Source organism: Herpailurus yagouaroundi, unplaced genomic scaffold (assembly GCF_014898765.1).
Source record: "Herpailurus yagouaroundi ecotype Mexico unplaced genomic scaffold, PumYag 162, whole genome shotgun sequence".
Taxonomy (NCBI): Eukaryota; Metazoa; Chordata; class Mammalia; order Carnivora; family Felidae; genus Herpailurus; species Herpailurus yagouaroundi.
In genome coordinates this window covers 8,381,344-8,403,407 of record NW_024412403.1, presented here as the reverse complement: position 1 = coordinate 8,403,407, position 22,064 = coordinate 8,381,344, and the positions used below count along the sequence as shown (strand labels likewise).

At 47.6% G+C, this 22,064-nt stretch overlaps 1 protein-coding gene across 2 annotated transcripts in view; it reads right to left on the bottom strand.

The window, feature by feature from the left end:
• Window positions 1-11,827: 11,827 nt before the first annotated feature.
• VPS26C (VPS26 endosomal protein sorting factor C) overlaps window positions 11,828-22,064 on the bottom strand; it is a 51,178-nt gene continuing 40,941 nt past the window's right edge. Inside the window, exons 6-8 of one of the 2 annotated variants that reach the window (XM_040483930.1) lie at window positions 20,308-20,458; window positions 19,915-20,067; window positions 11,828-13,872 (exon numbers count right to left, since the gene is read on the bottom strand). In XM_040483930.1, coding sequence (XP_040339864.1) covers window positions 13,784-13,872; window positions 19,915-20,067; window positions 20,308-20,458 — 393 coding nt within the window. In that variant the 3' untranslated portion in view covers window positions 11,828-13,783. Of the gene's footprint in view, window positions 13,873-16,659; window positions 17,386-19,914; window positions 20,068-20,307; window positions 20,459-22,064 lie in introns of those variants that run through there. The other variant, XM_040483931.1, reaches the window with a different exon arrangement.

Genomic DNA, 22,064 nt, shown 5'->3' with positions numbered 1-22,064 from the left:
TACTAGGACAAAATGGTAATTTATTTTTAGGATTACAAACACAAATTCAGAAATTCCTAGGCCCGTCCCCTCTGTGATTTCATGGGCTGTGAACACAGGGGCAGCCGCTTGCCCAGTGTGATCAATACCCGGGAAATTCATCGTTGATGAAGTTGCTCGATTAGTCCCTGCCTCCTCAGGCCACTTTTTGAGGCCACTATTTACCCAGCACTTTTAACGGGCCAGGCTCTGTGCCAAGTGTTTGAATCCTTCATGGTAGGAGTTATTGTCCATATTTTACAGATGAAAGATTTTATCTTTCTATTTGCTATGGAGGCAGGCCTGTGGATTTACATGCAATTACTCAGTTCTGGGTTGAGCTAATTTAAGTTCTAACCTCCTCTGCTTTTCAAAACAATGGCCAATTCAATCCTACTAACCACAGGTTGGTGATCTCATCAGTTTTCTCCCCAGGCCCTGCTTTTCATTCTCCTTATTCAGCAAACATTTGTTGCATACCTGCTCTATGCAAGGCCTGGGAAACTTACAGAAGCTGTTGGGTTTCTGAAGTGTGAGGCACAGGGGCAGGGCAGGGCAATCTCCTTCCCCTCACAAAGGGTGAAATTACAGAGCTTTAGAAAATGCCATCCTCAATGAGCTTGGCCATGGCTCTCCAACTGGCTGCATGGAGAGTCACCATTTGTGGGGGGCCTGGGCTTTCTCCTTAGTAGCTGGAGTAAGTAGTCATTGTGGCCTATTTCCAACACGCAGTCAAGGTGGAAGACGCGGGTACCTGGGGGTAACGTATTATCGATGTTGGCCAATTGGACAACTGAATTAATCATATGCCAGTCAGGCCTGGAAAGAGCTTCCTGGGAAGTGCCCTGGTTACCTCCCACCCTGCAGTCAGGGCCCTAATTGGGGAGTAGCCGTGGCTGAGGATATCACCTCCAACACTCCCCAGTAGGTAACCTAGGGCAAATTACACCGATCTCTCCATGCTTCAGTTTCCACTCTATTAAGTTGGAGACAGAAGAGTATTGTCAGTGCACCTAGAATGGTGGCTGGCACATAGTAAGTGCTAGATAAGTGTGAGCTATTACTGTTACAACAAGTCAAACACCAGTCTGCCTCTCCTACCTTCAAAGACTTTCAAGCCAAGCAGAAGAAACAGCTCTCCTTTCTCATCTTCTCTGCTAGCCTGAGAGCTTCACGTGGACACAGGTTCTGCTGCCTGGTGTGGGCCGGACCAGTGGTCACAGATCTGGGGGTGATGGCCAGAGCCTCGACACTGGAGGGCTACGCTGGAGTCCTCCTGGGGGGTCCGGGTTGAAGAGTCTCTTCATCGCGGGTCTCACTCATTTTTCCAGCTCTTTGTTTTTTTAAGTGCTCTCTGAGCCTTTACTCCATTTTCTCGTGTTTCAGGTTTATACACATCCCAAGAAGAACTGTGTATGTTGGCAAAGATTTAATGCCTTGTGTAATGTGAAAATTATCATAGCATACTTTCTTTACCTTAAAAAAATTTTTTTTAACATTTATTTATTTTGGAGAGAGAGAGAGAGCGGTGGAGGGGCAGAGAGAGAGGGAGACAGAGAAAGCAGACTCCAGGATCTGAGCTGTCAGCACAGAGCCCGACGCGGGGCTGGAACTCAAAAACAGTAAGATCATGACCTGAGCCAAAGTCGGACGCTTAACCAACTGAACTACCCAGGCGCCTAGATTAATTTTTTTTAATGTTTATTTTTGACATAGAGAGAGACACAGCATGAGCAGGGAAGGGGCAGAGAGAGAGGGAGACACAGAATCCGAAACAGGCTCCAGGCTCTGAGCCATCAGTACAGAGCCCGGAGTGGGGCTTGAACTCACAGACTATGAGATCATGACCTGAGCCGAAGTCGGACGTTCAACCGACTGAGCCACCCAGGCGCCCCTAGTTTTTTTCTTAATCTGTGTCACATATGTATTAGCATTTGTGTGTATACATACGCACATTTGTATACCAATTTACAGTCCCATGAGCAGTGCATGAGAACACATCACCAATTTTAAATTGTGTTTAAGAATAGAAAAAATACGTGGATGAGGTAAACATTCAAATGGTACACAAAGTAAAAAAACTAAAAATAAATAAGAATCTGTCCTTCTCTCCCTCTACCCCCAATCCTCTGTCCAAAGGAATCCACTTCCAAAAGTTCACTGTGGCTACTTCCGTACCCATTTCATATACGATAATATGTATCCTTTTCAAAATTAGACAAATGGGATGATTCTATACCTATTATCATTATACCTTGCTTTTCTCACTTTATACTACATGATTTTTCCATGCAAATCTACCTTACCCAATTTAACAACTTCCTAGCATTATGTCAATATTGATGTAACAAAATCTATTTAACTGTTTCAATTTTCATCACATTTGGAAAATTTTCAGTCATTATTCAAGCAAATACTTTCCTGCTCCCACTTAAACACTTTTTTCCAGGACTTCAGTGATGATAGACCACCTGACATCAACCCACAGCTCGGGAGGATCCCTCTCCCTTTCCTTCCCCTCTCTTTGTTTCTTCCTTTTCCTTTTCTTTTCTCCCTGATCCAATTGGCCTAATTCAGTGATCCCGGAATCAGGCAGCATCCTTTCTAGTAAACAGGTAAATGCTCCCATTTGATTATTTTTTATGTCTTCAGTTTCCTTTCTGTTTAAAAACTTTTTTTTTTTTTTTTTAGTTTATTTATTTTTGAAGGATAGAGAGACAGAGGGTGGGAGGGGAGGGGCAGAGAGAGAGGGAGACTCAGAATCCGAAGCAGGCTCCAGGCTCCCAGCTGTCAGCACAGAGCCCGACGTGGGGCTCAAACTCACAAGCCATGAGATCATGACCTGAGCAGAAGTCACATGCTTAACCAACTGAGCCACCTAGATGCCCCTTCAATTTCTTTTCTCATCATGTTATGTTTTTCACAAATCCTTAAGCATATTTTTAATAGCTGTTTTAAGTTGCTTATCTGCTAATTTGACCTTCTCTGCTAATTTTGGATCTATGCTTTTGACTGAGTTTTCTCCGGTTTATGGATCACATTCTTCTGCCTCTTGGAGTGTCTAGTAATTTTGATTGGATACTAGATATTGTGTATTATACCAACTGAGGGTCTGGAGTCTGTCTTCTCTTAAAGAGTGTTGAGTTCATTTTGGCTGATGGTTAAACTCTTGAAGATCAACTTGACCCCATTAAGACTTGTGTTTAAGCTTTGGTGGGATGGGTTTAGAGTAGCCCTGCTAATTATGCATGACCCTTCTGGAATATTCCCTCTGGCTGGTTGGAATTCACATGCCTCCCAGCACTGTCAGCTCTGAAAACAGTTTGGCTTACAGACACCTGGCATTTCCTTGACTTTTGGAGATTCACCTTACATATATATTGATGAGGGAACACAGGGCAAGGGGCAACATATAAGCTAGCACATCCCCCTCCCCCAGGTGGGATGTGTGTGACATTCCTCAGGCTCTCCTGGCTGCCCAAGAACAAAGGAAAGGAAAGAAAACAAATGGTTAACTGATAGAGATCACAGTCATACAGGACGTGAGTCTCCATCAGTTTACAAATATCTTAGTAAATTATAAGAAAAAGGCAATCTTATCAATAGATTATCAATCTATTGATATCAATCTTACCAATCTCCAGAAACCTACAGACTCAGTTTCCTGGAGCCCCTAATATCAACCCCCTTCACAGTAATGTGGGGAACAAAGGCAAGAAGGAAATGTCAGGTAAAATTAAAGTTCTTTATAACCTGCAGGCTATCGACAAATACTTGGGGAAATACAGAGTATACATTTCTCCAGGAACCCCTACTGTCCTAATGTTAGTGCCTTACTAGAGGAAGAACAACCTTAGTTTGTCAATAGCAAGGCCTCAGGTAACTTAGGAGTCCTCTTTAGCACATGAAAGTCCTTCTGGAGGCCTCCCTCTTGCCTTTACCTCTCCCAACTCCATAGTATATAAACCAGTCACTCTTCATGACCCCAGTGCAGCCCTTTCTGCCCACAGGTCTTGCCCCGTGCTTTAATAAATTCACCTTCTTGCACCAAAGATGTCTTGAGAATTCTTTCTTGGCCATCGGCTCCAACCCCCACCCCCATTCCAAAACCCCATCATATGTGACTAAGTTTTCAGCCACAGGTTCAAGGGGACTCCTTTCAGATTTCTGGAGCTTTTTCTCTATGTATCTTTCTCCTCTCCAGTGTTCTGAAACTTAAATTCCAGCCATTCCAGTCTACCCAAACTCTGATCTCCGATTCCCCAACTCTGCAATGACATGTCCTCCTCAGTACCCCCTCCATGTGCTACGGCCCACATGCAAAGCCTCGGCATTCTTAGGACTCTTGTGTGTGCTTCCCTCTTTCCAGGGATGTCAGTCCTGCACTGACTAGCCTAATGTTTAAACACAGGTGTTTCCTATATTTTAGCTAGTCTGCTATTTGTTTATGAAAAAAAGGCAAGTCTGGTACCAGCTTCCCCTTCATGAGTAGAAGCTGAATTTCCTAAACACTGTTTTAAAAATGTGCATCTTAAACCCCATGAGAACATACAGGTTGATCTGTAAACGAAGATCTGGGATATATTTAACCTTAGTGTGTAAAACACTTTAATTTCTTCATGTCTGTTACACTTTTGCAAAACGGAGATAATAAATCATGGAAGCTGTATCACAAAAACTAGAGGCTGATGGTGAACAAAGAGCAAGAGAAAAGGGTGATTTCATTTACAGTTTAGGTGAAAATCACGCACACATAATTCACGAATGAACACTATTTACATTTTTTAAATTTAAAATCTGAAAAAAAATGTTTATTATATCAAGCAATTGATTTTAGCCAAGAGGTTAAATAATACATTGCAGGTATTTAACGATTATTTATGATTTTGCAATACTGCTTAGCAAAAAGGCACACCACAGAAAATTTAGTTATGATGGAGCAGAGCCAGGTTTTAGGTTTATTTAGTGTTTCTTGCTAGTTTCAACCTGATTCATTGACAACAAGTTCTTTGTTTATCTCCCTGAGTCATAACTATTTTGTATCCTTAGTTTCTACTGTGAGGAAAGAACAGAAATTTGTAACGTAGAGCCTGAACACGCAGAGGATTATTAGGCCATGTGATTGGCATTACCATTTTTCTTTCAATGAAGATTCATGTATCTGATTTCATACGTTTCTGAATCAAAGAAAGGGCTTACATAATCTTGTTCCCACGTCTCCCTTAATAAAGAGAACTTAGGAACCTTTAACTTTCATAGACACCATGCTTCTTACCCTGTTCACTGGGTATCCCAGAAAAATGGCTAATAAATCGTATTGCCTAATACATGTTTGCATAAATGAAGAAATTAGTGAGGCTGACCCTTTTTTTTTTTTCATGAGTTCATTGGCTACATGTTTTTCCTCTGGTGAATTGTCTATTCATATCTTGACCCATTTTTCTTTTGGGGCGTTCATACTTTTCTTACTGATCTGTAAGACTATTCTTATATGTTAATGATATTCATACCTTGCAAGTCATTATGTCATAGTTTTCCTAATTTGTCTTTCCTCTTTTAACTTCCAGAAAATTTTTATGTATTGAAGGTTTTTACCGTCAATATTCTTCTTGATGACATTTGTCCTTGCTGTCATATTTTAAAGGTTTCACCACATTAAAGTTATATATTATCTATATCTTCTTCTTTTTTATTTTTTTTAAGTTTTATTTCAATTCCAGTTAGTTAACATACAGTGTAATCGTTTCAGGTGTAGAATTCAGTGATTCATCAACTTACTATATCTTCTCTGGTATTGTTATGTCATTATTTACTTTTACATTGTTATACCTTTGAAATTTACTTCCTTTTGAGGTGGTTACTGGAAAAACAAATTTTAATATTTATTTATTTTTGAGAGAGACAGAGCTTGAGTGGGGGAGGGGCAGAGAGAGACGGAGACACAGAATTTGAAGCAGCTCCAGGCTCCGAGCTGTCAGCACAGAGCCCGACGCGGGGCTCGAACTCACAAACCGCATGACCTGAGCCGAAGTCAGACGCTCAACCAACTGAGCCACCCAGGCGCCCCAGCAATACAATTTTTAACACAACTTATAATATTCTCAATTCTTCTGCAACTGTTGAATGACGTTTTTAACTTCGTATTCCTTGTTTGTCTCAATACTAAGTTCTTATTTATACACCTGGGTCCAACTGTGGCTTTTATATTTGGTAAACTGCCCTGTCTCTTTTGGCACAGCTACCATACTGTTTTAATTTTGGGGTTTTTTTTTTTCATACTACCTAATAATCTGGTTCGGTATTACCTTTCATTTTTTCCTTTATTTTTGAAATGTTATTGAATATTCTAAATACAAAGAACAAACTGAGGGTTGATGGGGGATATGGGAAAGGGGCAAGTGTGTGATGGGCATTGAGGGGGGCACTTGTTGGGATGAGCATTGGGTGTTGAATGTAAGCCAATTTGACAATAAATTATATTAAGAAAATTAAAAAAAATAACATACTTATTCTTCCATATGAACTTTAGATCCAAAGAAAATATTACATTAAGATTTATATTAGAATCGGGGCGCCTGGGTGGCGCAGTCGGTTAAGCGTCCGGCTTCAGCCAGGTCACGATCTCGCGGTCTGTGAGTTCGAGCCCCGCGTCAGGCTCTGGGCTGATGGCTCGGAGCCTGGAGCCTGTTTCCGATTCTGTGTCTCCCTCTCTCTCTGCCCCTCCCCCGTTCATCCTCTGTCTCTCTCTGTCCCAAAAATAAATAAAAACGTTGAAAAAAAAATAAAAAAAAAAGATTTATATTAGAATAAAGTTAAATATTAAAAATTTAAAAATTTTTATTTTTATTTATTTTTGAGAGAGAGACAGAGAGAGAGAGAGAGAGCATGAGCCAGGGAGGGGCAGAGAGAGAGAGAGGGAGAGAATCTCAAGCAGGCTCCATGCTATCAGCACAGAGACCAATGCAAGGCTTGAAGCCATGAACGTACGTTTATTACGAAATGTCCAAAAGTCGGACATTTAAGCTTGGGTGGTTTAGTCAGTTGAGCGGCTGACTTCAGCTCAGGTCATGACCTCATGGTTTGCGGGTTCAAGCCCTACATCAGGCTCTGTGCTGACAATTCAGAGCCTGGAGCCTGCTTCAGATTCTGTGTCTCCCTCTCTCTCTGCCCCTCCCCCTAATTGCACTCTGTCTCTCTCTCTCTCTCTCAAAAAAATAAACATTAAAAAAAAAAGTTGGACGCTTAACCAACTGAGCCCCCAGGCATCCCTAAATATTAAAAAATTTCAATTAATTTGATAACTGATATCTTTACAATTGAGCTTTTCTATATGCAATACATACATTTATCTTGATTTTAAGAAGTATTCCTAGGGGCACTTACTCTCATCACTTGTATTCAACATTGTACTGGGGGACCTAGCCAGGGCAATTAGGTAAGAAATAGAAATAAAAGACGACGTTGGAAAGAAAAAAGTAAAACTAACTCTATTTGTAGATGACATGATCTAGTATATAGAAAATCCTAAGGAATCTACCCCCCCAGAAAACCTATTAGTAATTAATTAACCTTTATTAGTAATTAACCTATTAGTGATTAATGTCAGCAAGAATCCTGGATACAAAACAATATATAAAAATCAACTGTATTTTGGGGCACCAGGGCGGCTCAGTCAGTTGAGTGTCTGACTTGATTTCAGCTCAGGTCATGATCCCAGGGTCGTGGGATCGACCCCCAACGTCGGGCTCCTTGCTGAGCATGGAGCCTGCTTAAGATTCTCTCTCTTTCTCCCTCTGTCCCTCTCCCCTGCTCTCTCTCTCTTAAATAAAAAATAAATTAAATTAAAGTCACAGGACTCATACTTTACAATTTCAAGACTTACTACAAAGCTACAGTAACCAAGACAGTATGGTACTGACATAAGAATAGACACATTGATTAATGGAATGGGGAATCCAGGGTCCAGAAACCCATATGTGTATAATCAATTGATTTTTTTACCAGGGTGCCAAGACAATTCAATGGGGAGAAATAGTGTTGTTTTTTTGTTTTTTTTTTTACAAATGGTGCTGGGACAACTGGATATCCACATAGAGAAGAATGAGGTTAGATCTCTACTTCACAACATACAAGAAATTAACTCAAATTGATCAGAGACATAAATCTGATATCTAAAACTATAAAACTCTTTGAAAAAAAGCCACAGGAGTAAATCCTCACGGCCTTTGGATTAGGCAGTAGGTCCCTGGATATGACAACAAAAGCTCAAGCAAGAGAAGAAAAAATGAATGAACTGGACTAATCAAATTTTAAAACTTTCGTGCTTAAATTATGTATCAGGATGGCAAGAAGACAACCCACAGAATGGGGGAAAATACTTGCAAATCATATATCTGAACAGGGGTTTGTAAACAGAATGTAGAAAGAACTCTCACAACTTAGTAATAAAAAGACAAAGAATCCAATTAAATACAAGGCAGAAGATCTGAATAGACATTTCTCCAAAGATGACACACAAACGGCCAGTAAGCACATGCAAAGATGCTCAATATCATTAGTCCTCAGAGAAATCAAAATCAAAATCACGATGAGATACCACTTCACACCTGCTGGGATGGCTGCAATAAAACGATGGGCCATAACAAGCGGTGATGAGGACGTGGAGAAATGGGGACCCTGGGGCCCTACGGGAGGGAATGTAAGATGGTCCAGCTGCTGTGGAAAACAGTCTGGCAGTTCCTTAAGAGATCAAAGAGTCCTATGACCCTCAACTTCTATTCCTACATGGAGAGTTAAGAGGAGTAAAAACACATGTCCACAAAGGGCTTATATGCATATAAGTGTTCAGAGCAGTATTTTTCTTAATTGCCAAAAAAGTGGAAACAGTTCAAATGCCTGTAGCTGAGAATACACACAATATCGTACAGCTATACAACAGAATGTTATGTGGCAATAAAAAGTAACAAGCTATAGGGGCGCCTGGGTGGCTCGGTCGGTTAGGTGTCTGACTCTTGATTTTGGCTCAGGTCATGATCTCACGGTTCGTGGGTTTGAGCCCCGCATCGGGCTTTATGCTGACAGCCTCTGCAGAGCCTGCTTGTGATTCTCTCCCTGTCTCCCTACCACTCCTCCCCCACTCTCTCTCTCTCTCTCTCATTCAAAATAAATAAAAAAATAATGATCTACTGATCCACGTTGCAATGTGGATGAACCTCAAATACACGACACAAAGTCAAAGAAGTCAGTCACAAAAGGCCACATAATGTATGATTCTATTTATATGAAATGTCCAGAAGAGGCAAAGTATGGAGACAGTAAATTACTGGTTTCTCAGGGCTGAAGGCAGGAAGTGACTGACTGCTAATAGGTTCAGGGTTTCCATTTGGGGTGAAGAAATGTTCTAAGTTTAGATGGTGGTGGTGGTTCCACAATTCTGTGAGAACACTAAAAAACAATGAAATTATACACTGTAAATGGGTCAATTTTATGGTTTCTAAATTATATCTCAATAAAGATGTTAATAAAAAGAATACATATCCTTTGGATCTGACATGATCTATATGATTCTCTCCTTTTGTACATGTTGGAATAACATATACAAAATAAAATACAAAATAAAACATTAAAGAATATATACCCTAAGGCATCCATTAAGATGGTTTCCTTTAACTGATTAATGTGATAAATCATGTCAACAGATTCCTTAGTGTTGAACTGCCTTTTCCTATTGTAAACATACACACATATCCCTTCCTGGTCATGATACATTGGCTTCTTTTTTTAAAGTTTATTAATTTTGAGAGAGAGAGAGAGAAGGGGGGTAGGCAGAGAGAGAGAGAGAGAGGGAGAGAGAGAATCCCAAGTAGGCTTTACACTGTCAGTGCCCAGCAGGGCTCAAACTCAAATCTCAAGATCATGACCTGAGCCAAAATCAAGAGTTGTGTTTAGTTTGTCCTATTGAAACTCTACTAAGCAAAAAAAGAGGTTAGAGTGGTAGAGAGCAAAAGCATAAGAGACTCTTAAAAACTGAGAACTGAGGGTTGATGGGGGTGGGAGGGAGGGGAGGGTGGGTGATGGGTATTGAGGAGGGCACCTGTTGGGATGAGCACTGGGTGTTGTATGGAAACCAATATGACAATAAATTCCATATATTGGAAAAAAAAAAAAAGAAACTCTGCTAAGCAAATCAGTCTTTTCAAGTACCAACTCCTGGACTTAGTTATAAACTTTCCAGTGTTTTTGCTTTCATATCAATCAATTCCTGCTTTCATCATCACTTTTTTTTTTTTTTTTGGGGGGGGGCACAGGGGAAAAGGGGGAAAGGGGGGGGGGGAGAGAGAGAGACAGAAAGAGAATTCCCACGAAGGACAGAGAAGGAGAGGGAGGAAGAGGGAGAGAGGGAGAAGCAGGGTTCCCCTGAAGCAGGGTTCAAGATCAACCAGTGCGGGGCTCAAACTCCTAAACCGTGAGATCATGACCTGAGCTGAAGTCCGATGCTTAATTGACTGAGCCACCCAGGTGCCCCTTATTGTCATTCTTATTTTGTTCTTGCTTTTCTAGACTCAGGAGTGCCTAACTCATTAGTTTTTATTCTCTCCATTGTAATAATAAAAACACTTAAGGGGAGCCTGGATGGCTCAATCAGTTAAGCATCCGATTCTTGATTTCAGAGTTTGTGAGATCAAGTCCCATATTGGGCTCTGCGCTGACATCATGGAGGCTGCTTGGAATTCTCTCTCTCCTCTCTCTGCTCCTCCCCTGCGCATGTGAGTGCTCTTTCTCTCAAAATAAACAACCTTAAAGAAAAAAGACTATGAATTATCCTTTGACTGCAGCACTAGTCACTGTGCAAAGCTCTTTGCCATATAGTATATTCATTTTCATTAAATTAAAAAAATTTTTTTAAATATTTTTATTTATTTTTGAGAGAGAGACACACAGAATCCAAAGCAGGCTCCAGGCTCCGAGCTGTCAGCACAGAGCCCGATGCGGGGCTCGAACCCACGAACCACGAGATCATGACCCGAGATGAAGTCAGATGCTTAACTGAGCCACCCAGGCGCCCCCCCAAAATTTTTTAAATGCTTATCTATTTTTGAGACAGAGAGAGAGCACAAACAGGGGAAAGGCAGAGAGGGAAATACAGAATTTGAAGCAGGCTCCAGACTCTGAGCTGTCAGCACAGAGCCCAACTCAGGGCTCAGACCCATGAACCATGAGATTGTGACCTAAGCAGAAGTCAGATGCTTAACCTACTGAGCCACCCAAGCGCCCCTCATTTTCATTAAATTTTAAAAGGTCTGCAAATAAAGTTCTGATTTTCTTTTTGAAGACTGTTATAAAATTTACAAATGGTTATACTGAATTTTTCTTTTGGTATTAATTTCTAATTTTATTGCAATATGGTAGACTGTGTGGCTTGGGCAATTTCTACTTATTAACATTTTATTGAAATTTTCTTTCTTTTTTGGAAGAATGTATACCTGATTTTTGCAAATTTTCCATGCATTAAAAAAATATTTATTTTCTGTAAGATATAAAGGAAGATGGTGGTAAACACTTCAGGGAATCAATACTCATCTCTTGAATTTACCTGTTTTTTGTGTTTTGTGTTTTAATACATTTGGTGTTGAAAACTATTTTAAAACTAAAACGAGGGGTGCCTCGATGGCTCAGTTGGTTAAGTGTCCAACTTCAGCTCAGGTCATGAACTCGCGGTTCATGGGTTCGAGCCCCACATTGGGCTCTGTATTGACAGTTCAGAGCCTGGAGCCCGCTTCGGATTCTGTGTCTCTCCCTCCCCCTCTCTCTCTGTCCCTCCCCCACTGACACTCTGTCTCTTTCTCTCAAAAATAAACATTAAAAAAATTAAAACATAAACATTTAAAAAATTAAAATGAATACTTGATTTTAGTTTTCTGCTCTTTTCCACAACCTTTCGTCAACTAAGTCTGTACGTACCCTTTTCTTGGTGCATCAAGCAGCAATATGTCTGGGCTGCTGGCCCAGCCTCCCTCAGGGGGCCTGATCAGTGGCTGCTGGTCTAAAACAGGAAAGCCGGTCCCATCCCATCACATAAGACCCAGAAGTGATGGTTCTGAAGCCCTAGTCCTTTGTCCCCCAGATGGGTGACCCCTGAGAAAGGAAGTGACAACATCCCATCTCACGGAGCACTTGTTTAACAAACCCTACCTCAGGGAACCCCAGCCTCCTGCCCCTCCTGGACGTTGCCAAGGGAACCAAACAGAGGCATCGCTGGAGTGACAGTTGATGCCAATCACAGGCAATCCAATATTTTGGTTTTTCCGCCCCCTTGGTCTTGGTCAAGGGGATGCTCCCAAAATCTGACAACAGTCTTGCAGACACAGGTGCAAATGATGTCTTGTACTTTTCTAAGTACTTAAAACCTCCAGAGTATGCTTCTTGTATGTTAATGCAAGGTTTCAGAGGGCCTGGCTGGGTTTGGATGTGAAAAACCCCGCAGCACTTGGAATCCTGCCTAACCTGGCGGGGGTCGAGGTGGCCCCATTCTACCAGCGACATTCTCAGGAAAGCAGAATTGTGTGTCACGACTCCTCACTGAGCTATCACTCCGGTTTGCCTTTACTCCCTCCATCACTTCACTGCATTTTGTGTAAGTGTAGATGGGTCAGCTTTGAGTCTGTAAACTAGGTACCCTTAGGTTTCTTAGTAAAGTCACGTTCTTTGACTATTCCAGCCACTCTTGACGGTCTCGAGTATAAATAGGTTTTGGTGGTCAGAGTGAAGACACTGACCCAGGAGACTTACTCTCACCTCCACCTCTTGGACCCACACGCATGCACTTTTTTTCTGCCCGAGTGTCTAGTTTTGCCCACCTTGGCGTTCCAGAATTGTTCATGCCCAAAAGTGGCCTTCTCTTCTCGGAGCATTTTCCCAAGCAGTTGCCCTGCCTTGTGACTTTTCAGCTCTACGCTGGTCCCAACATCCGTTAGCTTGGATGAGCCTGACCATGGACAGAGGTTTCTCCACATAAAACTTTCTTCTGCCTCTTTGACAACCAGTGGCAATTACAAAGAGTGGCTTTGACAGCAGGGGTGCATGAAGAACAGGTGGCCCCCCATGAACAAGATCACGTGCGTCTTTGGCGATGGCTATTCTAATTCTCTCTTGGTGTGGGAAGTCGGGGCCGTGGGGGCGGATGATCGGGCCAGGAAACCTACAGAGCGATGTGGCTCGGGCAGCTCACAGCTTCTCTGGGCCTCAGCTTGCTTAGCTGCGAAGTGGGGATAACAGAACCCCCTCAACAAGGCCACTGTGAGGTCATTACTACAAGACACTACAGTGGGCTGAATTGGTCGAGAACATTCCCTGACATTTTCACTTTCCAGAAAGGAAATCAGGACGAGTGTACGATTTGTCTTGGACTTGTGGGTCTTCTGTCACTCACCTCACTCCTTAACGGCATTCAGCGGCAAACGATTTCCTGTCTCCTGATTTCATCTTCCTTTGATTCACCTCATCAAAACGGAGGCCATCACTGAGAACAAAGGCAGCAGAGCCCTGAGCTCCCCTCGGCCGACACGGTGACGCAGCCAACGTGGGACAGGAAACAGGAGGAAAAGGGCAGAGAAGCATGTCGCTGACGTGGCACAGTGAGGCCCGCACCGAGCGAGGTGAGGGTGGCCTGGGGTTTGGCGCAGGTAAAACTGGACCTCGTTAAACAGAGCTCCCCCGGGGGGCGGGGAGGCGCGGGCAGTGCCTTCCGTCAATTCTGATCCCTCCATCAGCCACGCGGAGAGTAACCATTCCCTCCTCCGAGGATCACCATTCGGCTGAATGATACGTGCACAGCACTGTGGAAGGGGCCAGATCCTAAACGACAACAAACGCTCACGTATCTCCTACTCCCATTAGACCCAGAGCCACCGCTGGTCTCTCTTTTTTTTTTTTTTAATTTTTTAAGTTTATTGATTTATTTTGAGAGAGAGGGGCAGAGTGAGAGGGAGAGAGAGAATCTCAAGTAGGCTCCTCACCGTCAGCACAGAGCCCGACTCGGGACCCGAACCCACAAACTGTGAGATCCTGACCTGAGCCAAAATTGAGCCAGTCGCTCAACCGACTGAGCCACCCAGGTGCCCCCACGGCTGGTATCTCAACATCCAGTGACTCAGAATCGCCAGGGTTGAGCACCCCCCACCCCCACCCCGAGCAGGCAGCTCAAGGCGCACCCTCTGGAGGGAAAGGAGGAGCCTCGCTGGAGGCAGCACCTCCTGACAAGGTTCAAGGACGGGTCGGGGCCGGCTCAAGACCCTCGAGCCCACCCTCGCAAGCCCGCTGCAGCTCTCCCCCCAAAGCAGAGGATACAAGGATGCCGTGCAGCTGTCTTCCCTGAATTCACTCTTGGTGCTAAGCTGGCCCTTCTCTCCAGGGAAACCAGCAACTTAGTCCTTTTAATCGACTGACCAGTAACTGTGAAAACCAGCCCTGGGTCCTTCCACTCGGGTCAGGGAGGTTTTCCTGGGTGGGGCCGGGCATGGCCACCTGATGGGTGGCGATGGCAGCTTCCAGGGGTACTGGGCTTCCTCCCATCCTGGCACTTGGCCGGCCGACCCAAGCAGGGTTCTGGACCCCTGAGAGCCTCGAAGCCATCTCGCAGCTCGGAGGGTCACGAAGATGTTTGTTGCACACGCGTGGGTACCTCCGGCCCTACCAGGCCCAGGCCCCAGTGTGGGGCTCCTGCCCTTCCCGCCACCCGCTCTGGGGTGGGGTTGGGCTGCCAAGCCTCCCGGCAATCTGGGGGTCTGGAGAGGTGTCCCTTCCTTCCTCCTGTGGTCACACAGGGTGGGGAGGTGAGCTGTTCTTACACGTTCGGGGACGGGTGTCCCACTTCTCCACCATCCCTGAGGGCGCTGAGCTCCGGCTAGGCTGGGCTGGGCGGCAGGCTGCTCCTGGGCCCACGGCCTCCTCATCACACAACCACACCGAGCAGCAAAGGAGTTGGAAGTCAGTCCTTACTCAGGTGGCCTTGGGTTCATGGAAGCACATTATTTCGGAAAAAAATTCTGAAAGGGATCGTGGGATCCCAGAGTGTAGCCATCTGCCACAGCCCGCATCTCTGCCTGCACGTGGAGGTAATCTTCTCCCCCAAAGTTTTTTAAATACTTTTTTAAACGTTTATTTACTTTTGAGAGAGAGAGAGAACATGCGCAGGTGCACACAAGTGGGGGAGGGGCAGGGGCGGGGACAGAGGATCTGAAGCAGATGGAGCCACCCCGGCGCCACCCCCCACCCACCCACCCCCCAAGCTTTAAGAGGAGAATTCAGACCCAGACTGGGAATTACGAGATTCCAATGGTGGGGGCAGACAGGGCACCAGGGTGTTCTTCCCCACCAGCTACCAGAGCAGGTAGGCTCAGGACATCGACTAGACGAATTCAGGCACAAACGCTATGGCTTTTTCACACCTGACTTCTGATCTACCTCTTGCCTTTACGCCGGAAGTTACAACATGGCGGAGAACCGGAGCCAGGCCCCTCGCCTGCCGATCTCTGACGGCCCAAGTGCGTTCCGGCCTCGAGGGGCGTTTCCAAATTAATACAGGTAGGCACTCACGGTTCAGACTCTTTCCTTCCCCTCCCCCTCCTCTGCTCTTGCCCTAACGGGCGAATTTGGCAGCCCCGGGCACCTGACAGCGGATACCCCGGCCCCAGCCAGCCAGGACAGTAGCCGGGTGGTTGCGGCTGTCCGAGATATCTACACATCTGTGTTTCCCTTAAAAAGCCACGGGAGGTGTCTGGCCAGGAAGGGGAAGGAGATGGCCAGCCTGAGGCCCTTGCCTGGGCCGCTCGGGATCCAATGAGATGAAAATCAAAGCGGCCAGGCTGCTGGCAGGTCTTGAGTTAATAGCCCCTAAGAAGGGCAGTCGTCATATTTATATCCATAAAACGGTCAACTAAATAAATTCTATAGCAACATACATCCCAAACCTTTTCTCAAAATTCTTAGTTAGCTTTTTTCTTTTTTCACTAAAAATGACTTCTGCCTTTGAAGTTTCCCAGAAAGTATGGCCTCTTTGTCTTCTGATACTCTAAACACATCATCAAAGACAATTATTAATGTCACGTGAGCATAAAGGGCGATTTATAAACCGGAAATGCGTTCTCTGGGAGCCAGCTTCGGAATGACTCCGTGGATAAGCGCTGTCAGTTTCGCTGGCGAAGCCCCAAGATAAGGCGGTGCCTGACTCAGGCGTGTGCGTCCTGGGCCTCACCCGTCGCGGGACGCAGTCGCGGAAGAGAGCGGCGTGGCCGGGGGGGTGGTGGTCAGCCGGCCGCCTTGCTCAGGCCTGACCGGGCGGAGGGACCGCCAGGGAGTCCAGGGAACGTGCGAAGCACACGGCTTATTTCTGAGGCCTGTTCGTTGCGGACCAACAGAAACAATGGCTGGATCAGACGGAAGAAACGCGTCGCAACAGGCTCACGTTCCGCGAGCCGCGTGGCTTTACCGAACGCACCTCCGTCACAGGCTTGGGGGCAGGCCAAGTTCATCACGTCCGGGGCATTTTCCCAGCACCACCCACCGCAGAGGGGTCTTCGCCTACTGCCCCGGGCACAGGTCTCCTGCCATTCGGAACCCACCCAGCAACAACAGGTGCAGACAGACGTTTTTTCCTCCCGTGCCAGGAAGGGACGCTTTATTCCAGTTCCCTCAAAACTTGGAAGTTGTTATGAAAAATGTTACAAAAGGACTACAGAACTGAGTCGGGAAAAAATGCTACACCGTTCTAGGGGATGCCGCCTTGCGGCCCCGCGCGGATGATCCGCAGACCCCGTCCCCGCAGCCCCGCGCGGGCGGAATCCACAAACGTCGTAAGCCGGAAGCTTGCCCGTGACCGTCCGGCGAAGCTGCTTTGCTGCCGGGGAGTCTTCGGTGCGGAGGGTTTCCTCGGCCTCAGGGATCCGACTGTCCGGCCAAGCACAAACGGCTGTTTGTAGTTTTACTGCCTCTACAAGGGGGCAGTTAAGTCAGGAGTCCCAGGAAGTTTTGCTTTCTGCCAAGCGATCTGGCCAAAAACAACGGAGTCCTGTTGAGTCTTAAAGAAGAGGTCTGACGAGAGGCGAGCACTGGAAGCAGAAGCTTCGACGGCGACTGTGGTCGGGGGTCAGCTCCGTTTCTGACACAGATTCATCGAGAAAGGAAGCACAAGCTGCGGGCTTCGGCTCCCATGGGTCGGGGGGCCCCCCCCCCCCGCAGCCGCATTTCCGCCCCGCAGCTCCCGCCGTCCACACTGCCCACTCCTGGGCTACATCCTGCACAGCTTCAGCGGAAAGTTCTCGGTGATGAGGTGATCGGGGTGGAGAAGCACAACGATGTTAACCTCAAATTCTGAGAAAAGAAAGAACGGGCGTCTCACTCACCTGCCCCCGCAGCAGAGGCCACACGCCCACCGCCCGGCTCTGAAGGTGAGGGGCGCACAGGCAGCCCTGGGGGCTTCTGTGCCCGCGACCCGCGACGGTCACCCTCAGCTTCCAGGGGAACCGGGGAGGACTCTCTCTAGGGGAATTTGTCTTCTCTCCTTGGAACAGGAAGAGGTCAGCTTTTCAACCACACTTTCCTCATCCTCTGTCCTTACCAGAGAGAATCTTCTAGAATCCTTTCTGCTCATTCAGAGTCTTGCTTTTTTTTTTTTTTCCTTCCAACAGTTCTTCATGGAAGAACCGACTGGGAACTGGCCAGCTGTGTGGGTCCCTGTCTCCCGCCCCAAATGAGAGACTGCGGTTTCACTGTTGTTCTTTGCGGGAGGGGTTAATTCACCCCAGACACCGGTTCAAAGAACGGTCTCTCGTTGATGACGGCAAAAGCGGTGTGTGAGCGGGGAGCTCCGTGCCAAGAGGCCAGGGCCAAGCACCAAGGCAGCTCGGCTGGGGAAGGGGCTCTGCAGTCACCTCACCCAAGGCCCTCGTGGCTGGAGTCCTGAGGATAGTGTCCCCGAGGGTGTCTGTCTGCCTTCCTGGGGGGGGAGGGGGTGGCCCTGGCAGGAGCTGTGGGCCAGCAGTGCCCCCGTCTCTCTCCTCATGGTGACGATCGCCACGGCACTCGAAAGGCCTGATGGGACTCTGGTGGCCGTCGTCTTCCCCCGCCCCCCTGCCGTCCTCCCTGGAGGGGGCACGGCATGGCTGGACGCTCGGCAGGCTGGGAAGGCCCAGGTCAGGGAGCTGGTGCTGGCTTTCCTTACTGCAGAGAACACGGGGCAGAACAGCCATTACCCCCAGGCTCCGGGGCCCTGAGCTGGTCCCCGCGGGAGGACCCGGGCCCGGGGCACTGGGTCACGTGTGGTCAGCACCAGCAAAGCTGAAGGGGGCGCACGCAGGTACCGCTGGACACTTAGGACGTACGGCTCGCTCCCACCCCCCAGCCAGACGCCCGGAGCCTCACCTCAGCCGGGCCCATGGATGGCAACTCCAGGGCCCACGGGAGCTGCGGGGCCCAGCCATCGGGCCCTCCCTCTGCTGCGTTCGCTCCCGACCAGCCGTGTCCGGCGGCCTGTGAGCCCCACCAAGTCCCTACCGGTGTCCGGGAGCCTGTCAGCCCCAAACCACACGAAATTCACGATCAGGTCTGAAGAGCATTACTGCTGTCCCGGCTGAAGGACTGAGGGCGTGATTTATATGGAAGAATCGCAGGCTCGCATGACATGTTATACGGACACTTTCTAAATCTGATAGAAATAGCATGCAAAAAGTTAGGTGCTTAAAACACAGCACAGAAGAACAAAAATGTTTAGAGCTCTTGAAGTTTATGTAGAAAAACCAAGTGAGAAAGCAACAGATAAGCTCCTCCTTCTGGCTTAAAATCAAAGTACGCTGAAGTAAAACATGGCCTTTAGGACGCCGTGGGCAGCGTGCCGGGGGCCTGACGCTGGTCGCCAGGGGGGCACCTGCGGGGGGAAGCGGGCAGCGGAGGGCTTTCGCTCTGCACTCCAGCCCCTGGCGCCCTGCCCTCTCTGCTGTGGGCACACACCAGCTATTCGATAATCATACACATTTTGTGAGGAAAGTCACAGCGGCGGGGCGCCTGGGTGGTTCAGTCTGTTGGGCGTCCAACTTGGGCTCAGGTCATGATCTCACGGTTGGGGAGTTCAAGCCCCACTCCGGGCTCTGTACTGATGGCTCAGAGCCTGGAGCCTGCTTTGGACTCTGTGTCTCCCTCTCTCTCTGCCGCTGCCCTGCTCATGCTCAGTCTCTTTCTCTCTCTCTCTCTCACTAATGAGTAAACGTTAAAAAAACATTTTTTTTTTTTAATTAAAAAAAAAAAGTCACAGCAGCTTAGCTCGGGTCAGGTCTGACCCCACGCTGTCTTCAGCAGACGTCGCCGTCCTTGTACGTGTCTGGCAAACAGCGGAGTCTGGCGCCCTCTGCTCCTGCCACGGATGTCCTGACCCCACGACGTGCTTGTTATGAGGTCACATGGCAGGTAAAAGCACTCAAGGGGCTTCACAAATATTCGTCATGGAAAATGACCAAGACACCGCCAGCTGGTGGAAGACAGCAGTCTTCACGGTGATCACACTGATGGTCACTTCCGAGTCTCCCCCAAATGCCGGCCTATCAGAGGAGCCTGCCTGACCTCCTCACGCACACGGCGGGCTTGCTCCCCGGTGTGCTAGTTTCCTTCTCGAACCCACGGTCCCTGCCCTACAGCGACAGGGCCACGCTGTCTCCCCGTGGAGGGCCGGCGCCGCTCACGTGTACGGTCAGGGCTGGCACGGCAGCCTCTCGGGGGAGCTCCTGCTGAGTGGCCGGAGGACTGGGTGCTCTGGGCCGAGCCCGCCCCAAGCAGACCCGTGTGGGTCTGGGCGCCCCGCCTTCGCGGGAGAACCCCGGCAGGCCCGGGGCAGGGAGCCAGTGCGCTTACCCACTTTGAAGTTGGTGGTCTCCAACGTAGGGCAGGTGAACAGCCGGGGGAAGACCATGTATATGGGGACAGACAGGCTCCGGCAAACATCTCCGTCGGCGATCTGAATATTCTGAATCTCCGTGGCATCTCGGGCATATCCTTCGGCACACCCTGGGGGAGGCGGGCCGCCGAGCGGTCAGGACACAGCGGGTGTCCAAACGGGCCGAGCGAGAGACCCCGGGGACTCCGTGAGCACCTGTGTCACCCCGCTCACCCAGCGCTGCCGTCTGCCCCACGCGACTCGAGCCGCCTCCCTCCGCGTGGCGCCTTCTCACACGGACACGTCCCGGAAGCGGGAGGTGCGCCCTTCCGCCCGCTGCCCCCTCGGCACGCCGGCCGCAGGGCCCTTACCGCACGTCTCCACGCGGACCAGCTGCAGCTCTATGCTCTTGATGGCGGCCTCCGAGCTCTCGACCAGCAGCTCGCCCGTCAGCGGCTGCGTGATGACACAGCTGGTTGAGCTGAGATGGCCCCTGATGAGAAACTTGGGGAGCAGGGCTCTCTACGACAACAGAAGCAAGACGTCAGGAACGAAGGTGCCAAGGGAGATCACTCCACAGTCAGTCAATCGGTGCAGATAAAAACCGAACACAAAGCTGGGTGATTTTCGTAAAACCCATGGTCGAGTCAGCTAACAGACTGAATTACTCAACAGCTGCCCGCAGACAACAGGCGTCCACACGGTCCGCACAGAATGCCGGCTCTCTCGGAGCTGTCCCGATCACCTAGATCAGATCTGGAAAGCTCCTTCTTGCCAAGCAACACGACCTAAAAACGCCCGAGGAAGTTGCCAAGAGCGTGTAAGGGCCACGGGCAACCGGTCACACATACACCCAAAAGGTTTTAAAAAAAAATAATCAACTTAAAAATGCCCCCAATTATTGGGGTCTGGGTGGCTCAGTCGGTTAAGCGTTGGACTTCGGCGTAGGCCACGATCTCAGGGTTCGTGGGTTTGAGCCCCGTTGTCGGGCTCTGTGCTGACAGCTGGGAGCCTGGAGCCTGCCTCAGATTGTCTCCCTCGCTCTCTGCCCCTCCCCTGCTCATGCTGTCTCTCCCTAAAATAAACATTAAAAAAAAATGCTATGCTCCCAATTATGCAATTTTGAAAAGCGAAGGCATTTATTTCAAGGACATTTAAAAAATTTTTTACATTTAGTTTTATTTTTTATTTATTTACTGTTTTTTTAAGTAGGCTTCATTCCCAGTGCAGAGCCCAATGCGGGGCCTGAACTCATGACCATGAGATCAAGACCTGAGCTGAGATCAAGAGCCAGACACTCAAACAACTAAGCCACCCAGGCACCCCTCAAGGGCATTTAAAGAAAACAATTGACATCAATGCTTGACTAAACCTTCTGGATGCTTCCTCTGTAGACCTAAGAACCTGGTTACAGGTGGATGATGATTTCTTGTGGGAAGTGAATATAAACAGAGGTAGCTGTTCTAGAAGCCTTCACCTCGCTGGTCCCAGTTACTAAAGTGGAGTTTGGAGCACTGCTGTCTCACAGAAACAAAATGCAGCCAAAATGGGAACCACCTATGTAATTTAAAATTTCCTAGTAGCTATATTTTAAGGAGTAAAAGGAAACAGCTAAAACCAACCAAAAGGTCCAAACTCTCCCTTCCACATATAATCAATATTAAAAATTACATTTAGGGGCACCTGGGTGGCTTGGTCGGTTAAGTGTCTGACTTTGGCTCAGGTCATGATCTCACGGTCTGTGAGTTCGAGCCCTGTGTCGAGCTCTGTGCTGACAGCTCAGAGCCTGGAGCCTGTTTCAGATTCTGTGTCTCCCTCTCTCTCTCTGACCCTCCCCTGTTCATGCTCTGTCTCTCTCTGTCTCAAAAATAAATAAACGTTAAAAAAAAAAAAATTTTTTTTTTTAATTACATTTATATTCTCTTTCTTTTTGAAATCCAGTCAGGACCTGACACCCAGAGCTCATCTAAGTTCAGACTAGCCACACCTCAGGGGCCAGCAGTGTCCGTGACTGGTCTCCCCTGTCGGGCAGCGCCGGAACTGGGGTGCAGGGACCTGCTGGCCCCAAGGGCAGAGAGCTCTAAAAAAAGACTTGATTCAAGACAAAGTTCTAAAAATAACTACAGAG